Below are 20,005 nucleotides of genomic sequence, written 5' to 3'. Positions count from 1 at the left end.
GAAAGCGTGACGCTCACGTATGACGTCATCATGTAGGCTTACGATTGCGTTATTCGCATGGCCGTCTCGATTACAGAAATGCTGTCTCGGCGTCGCACCTTTTAATTTTACTCATATTTCCCTTTTTCACGTCCATGACTCGGTTTTGATGTCAGATTCACTCTTTTCTCAGACGATGAGGAGCATGACGGGAAGGATTGATTGAGTGGAGTTTCTACGCGGTAACATCTCCTACAGGATCAGGAGTATTCTGCCTGTATCAGCGAAACCAAACCGGCGGCTTACAAATCACGAAGTGTTTCAGAAATTTTCGGCCTGAATTCTAACACTAACATATACGAAAGTATGGCTTTAAAACTGCATCATCTGCATCTGAAGCCAAAATCAGCATTTCAGGTCTGGTAGTACATAGTCAATTAGTATTCTGAGTATTTCTGTAAGAGTACACTGTCACCGGGTGGTATCCCTACTTTCCAGTTGAGACAGTCAAAATCTAAGGAAGTTCACATCCATATCTGTGAGGCCTCCACAATCTTTCCCGACGAACAGGGACAGGGAAGTCATTTCTTCCGTTGACGGGTGTTTAGTTTCGGCATAACTCAGCTTATCATTAGTAACACTTACTCATATAAGACATTTGGAATGTCTATACTGTTTGCCAGGTTTTACATGTCAGCGCCAGTAAGTAACGTAATATAACTAGTATCATCGAAGACGTAATTTAATGAAACAGTTTTACTTTGTCTTCTTTTCTATCTAGATCATCTGAAAATTTGATTATTTCAATTGATGTCAAAAATGTTTTTTCAATTCCAAATGCGATTTCAGCCCAGATTGCGAATAGATAGTATCTGTATTAGTATCTTCAGAGGCCTGATTACACAAAATAGAATAAAATAGAATTTCATTTTAACTTACCTGTGAAACAGATACGTGATGGAAGTACAAAGTTGTTCACATGTCGACGTCTATCGGTCCAATAATGCGGTTTCTTCTGGTGTCGATGGTAAAAATCACACAGCTGCGTCGAGTAGCGACGATCGACTAAAATTTATTACATAGGCGGGGACATCAACACAGGTTGCCGATCCCCCGTCGTTGGTTTTTTTTGGATGGGATGACGAAATGAAGCTTCGAGAAATGCTCTTATTGGTCGGTCCGACGAATTCAATCGCCGAGTTAAGCATTGTGGGCGAGGACTGCACAGTCGTCAAACATTGAGTACTTATGGGAAAATCTAACAAGGTGGATATCGGGGAAGAAATTGTGAAAAAAGATATAAACCATCGACGGAAAATGCTTCATAAATGTATAATGTGGAAGGCATGAATTTTGGCGACAAAATTCTTGAAAGTGAATTTGAAATTATGTGAAATTCTTTCAAGCTATTTCGTGGATTATTTTATTACGAGTATTCATGGGCGGGTCTGACGTAGTTACGTATTGACCAATCGGACGTTGACTTCGACATAGGTGTCGAATGGCGGGTTGTCTACTGGGGGTCTTGTCAACCGAATTATGCCTTTTTTTATAATCTCCGGAATGAGTTGACAGGATGACAGAAAATACGTGAAGTTGCAATGGTGATTTTCTGCGAAATCATTTGAATGCCCACGTAACTGGCACAAAACCGGCGGTAGACGTGTTCGCTCGGTTCAGAGTCAATCCATCGACTACAAGACCTACACTGAGTACAACACGTTGATTTGCTTTGCGTCTGTCTATAAAGGTACGTCATTCTTGATGATATTAAGATATTGGACGGTGGTGTATGCCGATGAGTTCCGTTTTGCCACCTGGACGATAACAGTAACGTTGCTGAGGGCGTATTTTGGGAATTGATGGTCATTTTCAGAAGGTGCCTACAAGCTATGTAACAATCGACAATTATCTTGGTGTGGGTACCTCCCCTTAAATGGAACAGCCTTGATCTATTTGTATTATTCTCACAAGAAGTCTGGCGCTAAAATCGACCATTTCTTCATTGTTTTTTTTATAGAACCACAAATTTTAAATATGGCCCACATAAATGCTGGTCTCTATTCTACTTCTATACGCTGGTAGAATATGCTTTCCTCTGAGTCGATCACGATTATTATATATCTTTGGAATGCAAAATTTAGGCAACGAATGGGTTACATTTTATTTCAATCAGCCTTTGGGACAACTATACCGGAAAATGTTATTATCAGCGTTTAAAGCTCGTATGTCTGTTTGCAATCGACAGTGTTGTCCGCCCATTTAACATTTAGAGCGAGTTCCTCTTTTGGAGATATCATTGGTTTTATGAGGGAACAACTATTTCAATGTTGAGATCAACTGTGACTGGGCCTTCACCTTGATTTACGAGCAGTTCTACGAAAAGCGCAATTGATAGGCTGTTTGTAGCAAATGCATCACTGCCAATGGCCGTCATCGTTAAACGCTCCAAAGTCGCAGAAATTTCAGACTTCGACTTTTACAATCATGAACCACTCTGTATCAAAATCTTCCAAGATATTGCCTACGAGTGCAGAAAAAGCTGGCATATTTATAATTAACATAAAGATTGCTCGCTGTTACCCTACAAATTATTTAGCTTTCGAATGCCTTTGTTCTTTTTTCAGTTTAGCATCGGTGACAAGAAGAAGCAACCATGTCTATGATATTCCGTGCACTTCGAAAGAACTATGAGGTGAGGTATAGCTTATATTATAAGTGAAGATTATCATCAATGTATTGCTGATAAGAGCAAGGCAGTCCGTTGCCGTAAAACAGTATGAGGCCGATAACGACGATTCTGAATTCCTTTCGCGCCTCTCGTCGTTTCGCTAAGCCTTCAAAAAACTCGAAAGTAAACATATTACGGGACTTCGACCAGCAGTTTTAACTTGAAATAATCCATGTGAAGTTGTTGAGTCATCCATAGAAAGCGTATCAGTGTGTCAATATTCAAAATATCTAGGCAATTTAGTGAAAACACTCTGTGCCGCTACAACATGTGCAGTGCAGCCGGCAACAATGATTCTCCCTGTTCACCAACAAACGTCATCAAACATGGTGTAAACAAATACTTGTATCCTGGGTCCACTTCTTTGTCCTCTTCGTATCAAGGTCCAAACGAGTCGCTATACTCACTAGTTGTCGTTTACGCGTTCAAACTAAACTTGGACATATTTTCCAAATATATGAAACACATACGAAATATGCATCAAATTTTACGTTCTGGTCTGTTCCTGCGTAAAGTGAGAACAATGAAATCACAACTCTTGAACAATTTCATTCAAAAATTTGAATATCAAATTTACGGTACCATGACTTTTTACTGTACAAAATGATTTTCAGTAATTTAAATACCGTGAACAACTGACTTAATTTTTTTCTCCGAACCGGGGACGTTCGCAACGGACACGAGAGGGAAATTCCCGTACAAATATAAAAAGGGCCGTTGGCAGCTGCTCGGCGACGTTATCCCACAATCCTTTGTGGCAATGACATCATTCGAACTATTTAAGGCAATAAGGATCTGGATCCGGATATGTTTCTTTCGAAGTGAAAACGCAACAACTTTCATTTTGCTGTTCATTTGGTAAAAAGATACCATATACTTATTCGTTGTTGAAAATGAAGGAACATTAAGTTCAGGAATTGCTTCGGTATATCACATAAAATGTAATGCCTTATATTTTAGGCCTACATTAGCATCTATGAGGAATCGAAACTAACAATGAATTTCAAATTCGCACAGGACATGGCCGTTTTCCAAAATGAAACGATTTATTCAACCATTTTATCATGTTTTAAAGACAGCTTTGAAGGCGGGGCATTAGCAAACACCGGTTATACGCCAGAGATTTCTGACATAGGGTCGACAACCGCCCGATAATGTCAACTTGTTTTTTTCGTTTCCTTAACAGTAAATATTTACTAAAATCATTGAAACGTCGCCAATATGACGGAGCAGTGTTGGCACATGATATTGAGCAAACATTCATTGACATCAACCGGGAATATTTCCGGGTTCACGAAGTTCACTCTGATATTTTCTCACCTACGGTCGTATTTGAATGCCGAGATATTTTTAGAATGACTGATTAACTAGCATGTCTACCTGAGAGCGGCTGCAGCTCATGCTCAGACCCCCTATTCAGACGAGTCACGCTCTGCATTAAATTATCGTCTGCTGTGTATTGTGAGTTTAGTAGTCGTACAGACATGGAAGATCGGAGTTATCAATAACTTAGTAAATTGTGTTCAATTGAACTCTTAATTCTAATGTGAGACAGGATGATAAATGTGATATAGTAGAGTATAGAGATCGACATTGTTCAAACACAAAACCGGCCATAAAAACAGTTTATTACACGAGCAAATGGCCAGGTCACAACTATAAATTTAAGAAAGTATGTCAGAGTCCCACTTCTGTCCGAATATAAAGAATCACCTGATGTGATAAATCATCGCTGAAATTAGAAGCTAAATAAATTGGAAATTGGTTTTCTCTTCATCTTTGCATGGCATTGCAAGTAATATAGAAACCTCATAGAAAGCTTGGCCAATGAAAATTCCCTCTTAAGCAAACGTAAAGCGACGTGCGTATAATACAACTTGTGCCTGTCTCAAAGGTGAAGGTAGACAAATGTATGAAAAGCTTTTAACGAGAATGCGGTTCTCAGTTCAAAATGGCGGACAGGTCTACCATTTTATCGGACGACACCTGAAGCACAAAATTGTTATTGATAAAATTACAGATAGATATCACCATAAAGAATACGTTATCTCAGATTTTATGCATTTCTAACAATTTATTTGCTAATAGCTTACAATCTTTTATCATATATGTTATATTTGCGACAAGGGAATTCTCGTCAGTTTGAATCCTTATGTTGCTAGGTAACCAATTATGAAACTCGCAATAACAGTAAGGGCATTTGATCTGTTTCAAAATGTACTCGCAGGAAGGTGTCATGTATAAATGTTATTGTAAGAATGATGTAAGAATTGTTGCAGTCTGAAGCATATGTCGTCTGATATCGTTGACCTTTGATCATGAGCGTAGCGAGCACGGCTCGCCGTACAACAATGTTTTGGAAAGAATTGAACTGCTTGACGAACGTAAGATCCTTAACCAAAACCAAAACATAAGTTTACATCTATACACAAATAAATCAAATACCACAAAGTATAAAGAAAAAATTGGCTTACTATAACGAAGGCAAAATTTCACAAAATTATAATATGGCCAAAGAAAACTGTACAGCGTTCTAATACCCGTGGCATGATTTGCCGACCAATCTAGAATATTCAAGAGCAGCAATAAGTTACATAAATGTGAGAGAACACAAGAGTAAACCGCAAGAGAATTTGAAAGAAAGTCACAAAATGCAAACTGGTGCAAACGACAGCACATCCATGGCGTCGACATGTGCTCTGAGCAATATGGCTGCCTGCTCAGACTACACAACATTACACTGAGAGTCAGCTACTTATGTACGAGAATTATAAATTTTATACAGTTTCTAATGATGCATGATCCGATTGCCCTAACTCTCAACCTTTTACTGCTAAATATCGTTGGATATCGGCACGTCATGATTGCAAAGTTTCTTCAACGTGTTCGAAAAGGATTTCTGAAGTCTTCAAGTTGACATTTTTATGAACCGTACACTGAAAACATTGACGCTTGAGTAATGCAGAAACTTATATAGCCATCGGATTCCTACCTCGGTCTGCTCGGTGATACAGCAAATGTGAGGAAATCGCCATTGTCGTCGTTTCATGAAAACTTTGTCTAACGATATCAGTTGTTTTTTCTCTCGAAAATAATCTGCATATAGGAGAACACTGGTCTATGTTGTTAGGTATGGGCGATTCGGATAACGAAACAGCCCATGATCAAATCCCGCCATTTCTATAATATATCCCCTTTCGTGACCCAAAACGTATATCAAGAACACGTATAGGAAAATTTGGACGTCCGTGAATGGCTTGTCGTATGATATTGAACGTTAATGATATACACCACCATGAATCTTCCAAGAAAATTGGCTCTAAACTTGAAATATTAAAATTAATACAAACGGTTTTACTAGGCACATGCTGATGATGATTGCTGTCAAGGGTGACAATGAGTATTTCTAGAAAGTGTGTGGAAGGTATACTGATGATCGATACTCATCAAAGTGAAAGAAACCAAATAAATAAATAAATAAATAAATAAATAAATAAATAAATAAATAAATACAAAATTAATTAAATAAATAATTAAATAAATAATGAATAAATTAATAACATGTTCAGAAAGGAATGTTACCGGAACAATGTTATTTATTTTGCTTGATTTGATGGTAAATGGAAGTAAAATGAGTTATGTTCGATATTTCTCGGTTTAAAATTGATCTTCTTATTGAATATTTATTGAACATTTCAAATAAATTACCTTATATCTCTTTCATCCCAGCTCATGAGAATGTTAAATATAACTTTAATTTTTGTCTGTAGTGCAATAATTCACCACTTTTGGACAAATTTGCATAAACACGCAATACGTCAGCTACAGCATTCATGATGCAGATTGTCTTAAAAGTGCTTCCAATCACTGTTACTCACTTTTAATCCAAGATTTTCTAGTCTGTTACGGAGATGCGTATACCCTCTCGCCGTGATTTTACTGATCTCATGAATGTTTAGTATCATTGGTTTCTGAAGTCATCGTCGAGCTTGCCAAGCATAGTTATCAAATGGCAGAACTAGTCAGCTTTACAGAAACTCAACTATCATTATTTCACTTTTAATACTGATATGAAAAATGAGGAATGTTATCTTATGGAAAAATATTTCATTACATTAAGGGATATTTATAAATACTCATAAAATCGAACAAATTCCCTGAATGGCATTTTTGATAACAATATTCTTGCTTATCTTCCGCCAAGAGTGGTAAAATCCGTTACGAGCTCACTAAAATGTTTAAAAACCTGACATGTGATGCCAAGCCACGCTTATTGCTTTCACTAGAGGCCTGTTCTATTTGAGTGACCGACCATGTGGTTAAACTAGTTCTTGAAACTCGATTCTGTTCTATGCACGGACAGATGGCAGGGGATAGAATCTTGATTTATGTGTTTACTTGCTTTCCATTACCGTCCAAGGTTGTTTGTAATTTCCCTGCGTCCTAATTTCGGAGAGAACTCGTAAATGTTATTTATTCCATGACCCTTGACCTCCTTCTCATCAACCACACAGGACATCATTTGTACCAAAATGTCAACCTGGCCGTCCTACTTCTTTGCCATGGTATATTTCCCTTGTTGCTATCTATTCACCCCTTATTTTCGTCCTACTTTCAGAATGCTCGTAAAATAATTTTTACTGGCACATAATGAATATGTAGGTCGAATTTAAGGAAGCAAACGCCTCAACGACTTAAACTTTCGCTCAAATTTTCAGCAAGGAAATTTTCAATCACTCTCTATCGAAACAAGAAGAAATATGATCAGGGGTCATCATGCAAAAATGTGTACTAAAAGTACAAACTGCTCAATATTTGCTGACTCTTTCAATTCAAAACGGTCGCCATCCATATTACTCTTTAGGGAAAATTAAATTTTCGATTTTCACAGAAACTAAGCAGGAGAAAACTAATGAGCTTCAAAATGAACTTGCCAAGAAATGGTAGACCAAAACGGTATTGTAAAAGTTTGTGTTTCCTAACATCCGTCCTCGAGGCGCATTTTACTTTCAAATCCCGACTTAGAATTCGATTAAAGCTCAAAAAGCTGATGCTTATTACGTGTTTTCCCTTATTGCTATTCTCTTTATAGAATACAATACTTTGCACTGCCAAAATTATGTCGAAATTTATAGTCTTCAACTTGCAATATCAGTCTGTTTGTATGTAATATCGAATTAATTACTGACAACTGAATGTTGATACAGACATAGACTGTAGGGTCTATGGTACAGACTAGAATTCAGTTGGACTACAGTTTGTCAATGATGACACTGTATCGGAAGTACACAGTGGATCGTCTTTGCAAGATTAGTACTTTCTATTTTTCAACGTACATGTCTTGAAGAATAAGTAGAAACTGTAATTGTTTTCCATGACGAAAGTCGTGAAAATATTATCACAAGTTGAAGGTATTGTCCATTTTAGGACAACAGCAACAACAACAACAACAACAACGACAACGGGAATATAAACAACAAAGCACAATTCTGATTGTGATCTCTGGATATGCGCGTGGCATAGATAGACAAATTGTTGTCGAATACAGAACAAAACTTCTCCCGACAGTGAATGTGATAAGTTATAGATCCATGAAAAAAATGAGAGTGTTTTGCAGAAAGATAGACATCAGTAAATTCCAACGTGTCCTTGGTCTTATGGTGATTGTTGTGTTACTTGTAAGTCGAACCGATGACCATAGCTGTCCAGCGTGTCTACATGTTTACAGACATAGTCTGACTTCATGGGTGTAACTAGGATTCGTCGCTTTCGCGTGGTTGTTATTTTCATGACCCTCAAATGTTGTGTACAAACACGCTGGTTTGTTCTGAACAGTATTTTGTGACGCCTTGAATTCAATGGTAAAATTATCTTTAGTGTGCGTATAAAGTTTACCACTTTACAAAGACCTCACAGAGTGAGAGCTTGAGAAAAGAGTTATAAGATCTGACACTGTTTCGAGCAAATTCAAACAACTTACATTTCTGGCATTGTCCCAAACGTTTAACACGTAATTGATAAAAACAAAACAAAACATGTATTTGCCTGCAGTGTGTCTTGTCATTGTTGATGAATATCTCAGACATCATAAAAAACTTAGTATAAGAGAACAAACATTGCAGGTCAAATATGTGTACGTGTTTCGTTCCAGTTCACGGCGGCTTTCGAATAGTCGAGTCGTGAAATCGAATCAAATGAGCCCAAACATGCATATGTAAAGTTACCAAGGACGGTACTGGTCAGTCGTTGTTCTCCATTGCAATGCATTGTACCTCAGGCTCTTGTTAAACCTATAGTATGACCTCAATGTGCAACACTTGGCCGCCTCTATTGTTGTTTGTAACAAAACACGAAGCAAATATAATACTGCTGGACTTTGTAAACTATGATTACACCGAGTAATGTTTATTCTGAATCAGTACCAAAGAGGTCAAACCGAGAGGGATCTGACTTTTCTCATAAATTATCTCTCGTCCAGTTTCGTTCTGTTACCAAGGAGAGTCTAAAGAAATAAAAAAAATCATGTGAGTACCGAACAAGAGAACACGATAACAATAGTGAATTGCCACTAGTACTATACATGCTATTTGTAAGGGAATAGCATTGTAAACCTGACCCTATACCCGATACACCTGTTAGTGGCGCTTTCTGGCCGAAATGTTGTCACATACCTAAAGCCTATTAATCCCTTGAGAGTTGTAATTATTCCCACCAACATTTCAGTGCAACACTATACCAATTTTTATAATTTTTATATATTTTTTGGATAATTTTAGACCAAATGGACACAACATTTTATTGGATAGAGGTTTTTATAAAATTTGGGGGAAAATCTGAAAAATAATTATCTTGCTCTGAAAAAATTGTATGCATCATATTTTATCAAAGTGACTAAAATAGACTTTTGAAATTAAGGTCTTAAACCTAATATTTGTCGCATAGAAATCAATACTTTTTTAATTTTTTAAATCCCCAGAAGTGTTACAGTCCGCGACAATGTATTGGTGTTTTGTGACAAATATTAGCTGTCGCCGCTTTGGCGAAAAAAGTAGTATTAGCGTGTACATAGGTCAAGGTAAATCCGACATCGCCAGCCTTACACACGTCGTAATATCCACACTTCTAAAACGTTGAAGTGAGGAGGCGTATTCAGTTTAAAGAATAGTCTCTGCTGTCAAAGAGTGCCAAATAATAACGATAATTTCATTAACAACGTGTTTTAGTATATTGCATATTTGTCAATAAAATAGTCTCATGTGTGGATGCTGTTTTGTTACTTATTGGATTGTAATCGTTATTTCCACTTTTTATCTTATTATTTGGCCTATATAATCTCATTGCAATATTTGTTCAAACATTTATTTGTGGAATTCCATCAGAGTTGTACTGAGCGATGCAGAGTTGACCCAGATGTTCCATAACACCCCGTATCAATCGCCGTATCCTCCTTCTGTCTTTGGTATTTCAGAGTGGAGTGACTGACTTAGGCATTCCTAGTCTCTGCATGATACACGGCGAAGGGCAACTGTCGATAAGGGAAAAATACTAATCGGTTGCCTTTATATGCAGACTGTAAGATACCAGTATTCCTTACTCGCCTCCGAGCCAAACTTTGAAATAGAATGTTTAAATTTGACAAGAGAAAAAACATAAGGGAGCCTTCAGTAATTACAGGGAGGGGTGGGCGGGGGAATTGGGGGGAGGGTCACTTTTTAGAAAACAGTTCAAGGGGGAGGGTCACTTTTTATAAACCTATCTTGGGGGGAGGGTCACTTTTGACAGAAGCTGATATTATGGCCAAAACTTTGATTGTCCGTGTGATATTTCCTGAATAGGAAATCACCAACAAAATACGCACACACTAATAGACGGCAATGCATAATGAATCGACATTTGGTGAGATTCCAAAATCAAATTTCTTACTCAACCATAGACTTGTAACCACTCTAGTCTAATCAAGAACAATAATGTAAAAAATACCGCAATTATACGGTGTCGCTCAAATTTGATCAGAATTGGTATATACCAGTATGGGTACCAAAGATCAACAATAAATGTTGTTTCTATCTGTTCAGTGCAGGAAAATTCTACGTTGATGTTATGACAATGATTTCTGCACAGTACAACCAGAAAAACAACAAGAAATATTAACCAGAAAAACAAGAATGACAAAAGTAATTAAGGTCCGAAACTTTAGGTACTGGAGGTCAACTTTAGCAACATGCATAGCAGAAAGGCAGCTAGCCCCCCTAGTTTGACCATAGACGGTCTTCCTCCCCTCTACTGACGGTCTTCCTCCCCTCTACTGTCTATGGTTTGAGAAGGTCTGTTAATATGTAACAGTTCATAAACAATGACAGGAAATGACTCAAGTCAGTGGAGTTGGCCTGTATCAAGCTGTTCAGAATTTCGCTTTTTTTACCTCATTTGCACATTTTTGACACTGATGTGTTCATTTGAACAAATTCACATCTCAACCCCTACATCTACCTGTACACCAAATACTGAGACGGTAGCTTGGCGGTATGGGAGCCTTTGCGTGTGACGGACATACATCCGCACATACCACAAATATACAGACACAGACGCCACTCAGACTCTTCATATAAGCTCTTTTTGGTATTTATATATAAAACCAAATATGAGCTAATAATCAAGCATACATAAATGCACAGATTATCTAATTTTGTACTGAAAAAAATTATTCATAGTTTCATCATAGACCCCAATGCATAGTGTATTGAAGGACATTTGGTGAAATTCCAAAATCAAATTTCTTACACAACCTTAGACTTGTAACCACTCTAGTCTAATCAAGAAAATTAATATCAATAATCAGAGTACACAAATGCAAAGATTTACCTATTTTTGTATTGGAAAAAAACTGTTCATAATTTCATCATAAACACTAGGATAGTGAACCAACTTTTTAGAAGAAATTCAGAAATCAATTTCTTGTACCCGAATGTTCATTTTACTTCCCCATTCAAGCAAAGTACATTTAAATACATTATCAAACATATATAAAATACAGATATAGCATGTTTTGTGGGGTAAATTGTCGATAATTGCCTGATAGACTCCATGTTTTATGATTTGATATTATTGGATGAAGCACTAAATCAGCTACATCTTGCCTTCTTATAGTTGCACAAAATATGGTGACCCTCCCTAAACTGTATGAAATACCATATCTCTTCAAAAATTCTTGCGTGATAAATTGCGACTGTCCCTCCAAAAACACCAGCCCTCCCCTCTGTAATTTGTCCCTAACATAACAATTGAACCAATTGTTATGTAAATTAGCTGATACTGTTTTAGTTATTCCCGGGAGAATACCGCAGTGGTTGGGGGGGGGGGGTCAAGTTTTAGAATGTCGGACAAGGGGGAGGGCACATTTTAGACAGGAGGATAGGGGGAGGGTCACATTTTACGGTACAGGTGTTCGCGAAATTCCCCCGGCCCACCCCCCTGTAATTACTGAAGGCTCCCTAAGCGAAAAGTCCCAAATCTCACCAGAGGTCACAACCTAAAAGTTTAGTCATTGCTTTCAAAAGAAAATTGTTCTTGTAGTGAATAGATCATTGTTGCTTGTTTTTGTTTGCGTGAATTGACATTCGTATTCTCTGTGTTCATTTCAGCTGGTGCCATTGGTTACAATTGTGTCCTGTTCGGTTACCATGTCAACGTCAGCCATGTTTTATTTTGCATACCAAAAGACAGATGTCGTGTAAGTAGCAAATAAGATTTGGTTTACAAAACAAACAGCATGAAAGTAGTTTGGTTTACAAAATAATCAACCTGAACGTGACAAACAAAATTGTCGACGAATGATAGGCTGCAAGCCAATCAGTGTAATTGTCGTGAAAGGAGCTCATTTTCTGTTTGTGGACATTAGCTCATTTACCAATTATTGATTTTCAATAATGGCCGTCCATGTTTGCCGATCTTATCTTGATTGCCAGACATCGTTGGTAAAATAACATTCGTATCTTGACTACGTGGCTTTATCAAAAGTTATTTCACAAATGAAATTCTGGAACGAAAGGATCGATAAAAATCTAAATCCATCAATTTTTGCATTGAAAATGTTACTTGCGCAACTCCTTCCGAACGAAGGCTTCTAGCAACTCTATCATTCTTGTAGTATGATATCATTCTCTTCGTGTTTGCAGCAACAAATACCTAACCGGTAACCTCCATGAGGTCAGTGGATAATCAAAACACTACGTATGGAATTTTTACCCTGGTCGTATCACAAAATTGTTTTGTATAAAAATAACCTCTGCCATTGAAGTGGCAGAATACTCAAGAATGTTCGCCACCATTTCATTGGAATTTTTTTGCACTAACATGGTTCTTTAATAATCTCATGGTTCACTGCAAATTTTCTTTTCAGAATCCGTAAGACGAAAAATCCATTTCCATACTACAAAATTGATCCTAACAAACCACAAAAGGTAAATATAACAGTGTCCAATGAGGGCGCCATCATTTGGTTCCTTCTCAAAAGATGCATGCTGGATCTATGCTTATAGGTCAGTAAAAGCAGCGTTGTACTCTAGACAGCAGCTTCTACTGTCCGTGGTTCTACAGGCGAAACCAAAGAAAATAACAAAAAACAACAACCACAACAACACCGTTTCATTTGATATTAATATGTGCGTCTTTAATTCAACGCTTCTCTGAAGGTTAATGTTGTAGCTACTTTACGCATTAATGTGACAACGATGTAAGTTATTCTATATTGTAAACTTAGTTGACAAATTGGTACTAGCCTCGTTATTTATACCAAACACAATCATCCACAGATTATGGAAGTAAACCAAGCTGGACATACCGGCATACTTTACAAACTGATGTATAATTGAATAGCTGTGCGATATTATGTCTTAACCCACTTGTGTTGATTTACTATCCATGTAGAAACTTTACAAACCTTTCTCTCGTTGATCATTGCAGCTGCTGACACTTGGACAGAAGTATGTACCAGATGAACAGCTTGAAAAGCTCCGTAAGGAAATTGGCTCACCGCCCCATCCAAGACATTAAACTGACGTTAAGAAGAGCGAAGATTATTTGACTGCTTGTAATGCCTAGCATTGATTTTGTACAATTCTTGGTCTATTTTGTTCGTAGACCAGAGCGCTTTCTACACACTGAGGGTTGTATCACTTTCTTAATGATGACTTATGTCGTACCGAAGAATACTTTGGTGACAACTACGCACCGGTCGCTTTCTTATTAGCTAGCTGTTCTCAATGAACATGACTCCACAACAAGTAACGAGTAATGTGTTACGTAAAGCAAAGCAAAACTGACACATTGTACCTAACAATATCTGACACATAACCAATGATGGCCATGCACGTTTGCAATTCTTGTCTTTGATTGAAAGAAACAACAACATTTAATGTTTCGTCCATTATCCTTGGTGTGCATTAGATGCATTAATTAGAGGGTTTTGTATCTCAATGGTTTGTATAGTTGGTGGACTATATAATCCACTGAGTTGCCACCAACCAATATCATGGCAGAGCAGGGAACGAGACAGCTAGACACAATGGTAGTAGTACTAAACTTACGGTGCTCCAAACTTTCTCTTGTCTGAAATAAATAATAAAAAGCAAATATGTATTTATATGTCAAACATAAATGATATAAATTGGACAATAAATGTGTTAATATTGAATAAAATAATTATTTCAGTTTACCTTTTTGTGTCATTATTTAACTTCCCCAGAAGCTGTGTCTAACACTAGAGGGCGACATCGGCGGCAAAAATCTTATACGAGTTAATTTTTCCAAGCTGTAAAAGACATGTTTTTCTGTTACAATGAACGACACGGGAATATTACTTTCATCTGTAACTCGTCTCTGCTGTGAGCTAGTGTGCTGGGAATTCGTGAATAAGGCACACAGGGATAGCGTTAAAGGGACAAAGCCGGCCATTTTATATGAATTTTGTTTGATGCAAGATACTACATATTTTGTTTGACATGTTGAAAGATACTGAATGAATGGGTGATCATGTATATATTCGACCCCGGTTTTAGACACATTAAATGAAACCATCGCGAAAATGAATTAATGGTCATGACAATTAATTCATTTTCGCGATGGTTTCATGTCAAACAAAATAAAATATGTAGTATCTAGTATCAAACACAATTCATGAAAAATGGCCGACTTTGTCCCTTTAATGCACAACCAAATGATGTTTGGGGCATTGAATATTATTCCATTGGAATCTCATGGAAATCTGGTTTCAAACATCATGCCGTGTAGACATTTGATGCGTACAGGGTAACCAGTTCTCGATAAGTATGTTTTCATCCCGTCCCCCATTACTAACTACAGCATTCTTTCAAACGCTTGGTCGTATTCTTGTCCTGTCAAACGATGCAACAATTCCATATCTTTGACGTTGAAATTTTCAGAGAAAGGAACGCATTTCAATCGTAAAGTGTTTCTTTCTCGATCAAACGTCAACCATTTTACCATGTTGACTTTTAAAATCAACCAACAATGTTTAATAAATAAAATATTCTCATCTTTCAATTCAGTTATGTTTAACTTTTGCATAATCTAAATAACGTTGACAATTCATAAACAATCAACGTTTGATTATGTAAAACTTCACTTGAAACTTGTGACGAGAATACTTATATATTTTTTTATTTATTACTTCAGTAAACCAATGGACCAGAGGCCCTTTCACAGACACAGTAAAATCAACTATACAAAAAGATGAAACTGAACAAAGTACAAAAACAAAGTAAAACAAAAACAACAACAAGGACAAAATAAGAAACGATATTCACACGAAAGAGAATTCGAAAATAATATAGAAAAGTCTATGAAATGTAGAAGTTGAACTGAACAAATCAATGTGTGGGTCTGCTTCGCAGGCGTCGTTAAAATTGCTTGTACACCTTGAGATAACGGAGTACTTTCTTAAGTTAATTCTACTGCTACAGCTACTGCACATTAAGATATAACTAGGAAAGAAGAACATGCTCGTGGTTTGCAAATTGATTTTAAAGTTTTGAACGTAGCAAAGCTAGCATTTAGGACGTCAAGACTACAAATATTCAATGGTTTTGTAACTCAGTGTCCCCCTATTTTAACAATCATGGGACACTGTGTCCCACCTTTACAATTCCTGGGCAAAAACACTGCATATTATATTATGATTACAATTTCAAAAGAAGACAAAAGACAGAAACGCCTCATAATCTTCTCAACACCTCGTTTCGAGCCGGAGTTTAAAGTGGAAAGTGTTTAATGTGATTTTACTCTAGAGGAGCATCAAGTTTTCTTTTTCTTCTTAAAATATATTGCAATACAGAGTATTAACCTTGCAACCAAAATCATGTTGCAATACCTGGTATTCAATTTGTTAAGACTAGAATCCAATTATCAACAATACCATTGATATTGGACGTGTTGTGAAAAGCAGCTGAGAAGTTGAATATGCTTCCATGGTAGAACACAAAATGTATAGATTACTAAACTGCTGAAAATACTTCAGTATTTAGGTATATCGATTTTAAGGAACAAAGTCGGCCATTTTTCATGAATTTTGTTTGAGGCAAGATACTATTTATATTGTTTGACATGTTGAAAGATAATGAATGAATGGGTGACCATGCATATATTCGACCCCGGTTTTGGACACGATACATGAAACCACTGCGAAAATGAATTAATGCATGACCGTTAATTCATTTTCGGTATGGTTTTATGTATTGGGGTCGAATATATGCATGGTCACCCATTTATTCAGTATCTTTCAACATGTCAAACAATATAAGTAGTATCTTGTCTCAAACAAAATTCATGAAAAATGGCCGACTGTGTCCCTTTAAAGAATTTTTGGACCTGTTCAGATTTTTCAACAGGTTCACAATTACCATGATAGGGGCAAAGATTGACAAGTTCCTGAATTTCTATAGAGGTCAAAGTGAATATTTGCTTGCAAAGTGACTTAAGCAATAATGTACCCCCTCCTGGCCCATAATGGACGAAAGCAAACTTTGCACGCCATAATGTACTCGGCTCTGCCTCGCACATTCTGGAGTGCAAAGTTTTCTTGAGTCCATTATGGCTAAGGAAGGGGTACATTATTGCTATTATTTTATAGTTTTGGCATTACCAGTCAGTAATTTTGTAAATGTAGAAAACATCCAAGTCACAATACTGGATAATCGGATACATATATTATCTGTAATAATCTGAGAATATGACATCACAAAATTCACTGGCATCGACAAAGCTATAAAATAATGTGCAATAATTTAGATATAATAGTTAATAGAGTGATGTGGGAAGAAGAGACTGATCACTCTCAATCTTCAAGATTTTAAGCTGATAGAGCTTTCTTTATGAAATGAATTTTCACACGTCTTCATGGTTGGTAATGGGTTAACTTTGTTCATTTTACTGTTCTTGCATTGACAGGAGGTTGAATTCTCACTGCTTGATGAGAGTTCAAATCACTGTCCAACTTGACTATATCCGAACATGTCAGTAAAAGCAATACCCTGACCCTGATCCCTGGTCTAGGTGTCATGCTTTGATCAAAAGTGTGCCATCAATGAGCTAGAGAGCAATAATCTGTTACCACTTAATCAATCAAGTTTTCTTTAAGAAATGTAACTACCAGTATTGTATTGCATTTATTTCAAACTTATACAAGGCTTAAGGTCGTATGCGCCTTGAAAGTGAAAGATTGAAACTTTTGCTCAAACTTTCCTTAAGGAATCTTTCAACCATTCACTTTCAAAATCAAGAATGATTCGGGGGTCACTGTGCAAATTTTGGTACTAGAGAAACAAATGACCCAAGATTTACTGATATTAAAATTCAAAATGGCCGCCATCCCTTTTTTAACTCTATGGAAAAAAGTAGTATTTTCGAATTTCAAAAAAATAATCCAGTGAAAAGTTTTCTCATACCAAGAGCTTTAAAATGAACCCCTACAAGTTGTAGATCAGAAAGAGAAGTGCGAAAGTTTGAGAGTCTGAATATCTGTCCCCGAGGCGCATTCTACCTTAACACAAGTAAGAACTTTGATTGGGATTCACAATCATGCTGCATGGTGAAAACCACAGACCCTAGTTTTTCTCTAGGGTCTATGTGAAAACAAAAGAAACACTGAAATTTTTGTTGGTCAGAGAGCCAGGTCAGATAACTTAAGAATATAGATAATGGACAGTTTGTTGTAATAGTGTTGGAAAAGAACAACTTAGTTTTCAGATACATGTCCAAAACATGTGACATTTGGTACTACCCGGTAAGAAAGTTCACTCCTAGATTTGAACACAGAGGGAAGTCATATTCTTTGAATCCATTGCAGCTCTGAGTGAGGTGCAGTGCAAATGTGTAATGAACACGTGATGTAAAATTGATTAAAATCCATCCTCTGTGGTTCACATGTGAGCAATGATGAACGATGGCGTCATTAATTGATCCAAGACAAATTTGTTCAAAGAAAAGTTATATGACTGTGTATTCAGGTTTTGTGTACGATGTATGTGTGCCCACAGTTCAGATACCATATCATTGCTTGTTCTTGCAAATGCTTGTGTCCTGATTGTGTATGCTTTGAAAATAGTTTTTGCATTCATAATCTGCTACTTCACTGAACAAGCAGAACACATTTTTTATCATTTATATCCAAATGTATGACTATTCAATCATCTTATCCTCTCATGACAACAGCATGATATACAATGGTGAGAGAGTTCTTAAATCTGGCAGTTCTCAATGTGGCAATTAGAAATACACCAAAGTGTATTATTTACAGTTTTACGTTAAAGATTTTTTACAATAAAGGAATTTAGAAACCATAGAAATGTATATCAATAAAGGACCATTACCACAGTCTGTGTTGTATGGTTTGATGAAAAGATTTGATGAAAAGAATCTGAAAAGACACAATTCACTGGATTTCTAAAAATTAATGAATTTATTCTGAACAAGATGTCTACAATCTAAATAATTACCTGGATATAAAAAAAATCTAAATATTAAAATAAATAATTTGCTTGTGGTAACTCTCAAAGCATTTACTGATACATTATACTCTACACATGGTGGAATAATTTGAACTCAATAACCTTTTCAACCTTGACCCCATGGTGACCTGTAGGCTATGACATCATACAAACATTTACTGCCGACAAGGCTGCAAAATGGTTAAACTTGCAAACACTTTGTATGAAACGACATTTCTTATAAAAAGTGTCACTGCAAAGACTGCAAATGATAAATATACAGCAATAAGTGGAACAGAAAAATAAACATTGATATAAGTTTGCTGACATTACATAGAAATTTGATAACAAGGCAAAAACACACATAAATACATGTAGTACATATTTTCAGTTAAGCTATGAGCAGTAATTGAGTAATTCTTGCAGAGTGTGGTCATATTACAATCACAGCAGAAATCTCTCCATGTTTACCAAACCAATTACTTATATTTACAAGACAAATTTAGTTTTATTAGCATTCTTTCTGGGAGTATCAGAAAGTTCTCTGACAATTTGGAATATAAGTCAAAAGAATAAAATATAATGAAAGCCATATGATTACATTAACTTTCTGCAGCTGGCAAATATGACAAGTCTTGAAAGCTCCTTTAACATTAAGAAGCTTATTGATTCTCCGTGATCTGAGACATTCACCAATTCAAGAGAAATGCAGCATCTAACACACATGATGCTGAAGACAGAAAAGATACATACAACACCCTACTGCTTCAGCTTCAGAGATGCAGCGGCTTTTGTTTTTTCCCACAGGAAGACTTCAATGTCACAGAAACACCACAGAAAATGTTATCCTTTTTAAAAAATGGAATCTTAAACCAGTGAGGGCATAGGATAAATCATCAGTCTTTTCTCCAAAATGTGCAATTGCATGAATCCCTCCCTCCCCAGCTACAAGCATTTTCAGTAATAAAGCGCGAAGCCACTGCAGTGAACTGCAATAAAACTGCTTACACTAATTAGTTTCAGCTGTAGCCATGGCCACTTTGGTGTTGAACAAGGCTACTTGATAAAGACCAAAAAGTCTGCTTGTACAAAGGCAAAACTAGCTCTGTCTGAGGCTCGAGTTGTAAATGAGAGTTTACGATTGGCACCCTGTGTTCAAGATTAAGATACAATGTAACATTACCATGCACTGGTCCATGTACAAATCTTTTTTATTTCAACTTCCCCAGACAAACTGTCTGCATGGGACATACAATGTTGTCGACTTTGCCAGCTGGCTACAGCTGAACTAATT

At 36.7% G+C, this 20,005-nt stretch overlaps 2 protein-coding genes across 2 annotated transcripts in view; one reads left to right on the top strand and one right to left on the bottom strand.

Annotated features, from left to right (window-relative positions):
• LOC139116693 (uncharacterized) overlaps window positions 1-20,005 on the bottom strand; it is a 559,130-nt gene that overhangs the window by 69,023 nt on the left and 470,102 nt on the right. The window lies entirely within an intron of this gene.
• LOC139116668 (normal mucosa of esophagus-specific gene 1 protein-like) lies at window positions 1,470-14,423 on the top strand. Its single transcript, XM_070679249.1, has 5 exons — window positions 1,470-1,729; window positions 2,607-2,674; window positions 12,352-12,440; window positions 13,110-13,170; window positions 13,673-14,423. The coding sequence occupies exons 2-5, from the start codon at window positions 2,636-2,638 to the stop codon at window positions 13,760-13,762; spliced, it is 279 nt and encodes a 92-aa protein (XP_070535350.1). The 5' UTR covers window positions 1,470-1,729; window positions 2,607-2,635; the 3' UTR covers window positions 13,763-14,423.

This window comes from Ptychodera flava, chromosome 18 (assembly GCF_041260155.1).
Source record: "Ptychodera flava strain L36383 chromosome 18, AS_Pfla_20210202, whole genome shotgun sequence".
Taxonomy (NCBI): Eukaryota; Metazoa; Hemichordata; class Enteropneusta; family Ptychoderidae; genus Ptychodera; species Ptychodera flava.
The sequence above is the reverse complement of the archived record's forward strand: the minus strand, read 5'-3'. Positions and strand labels throughout refer to the sequence as shown.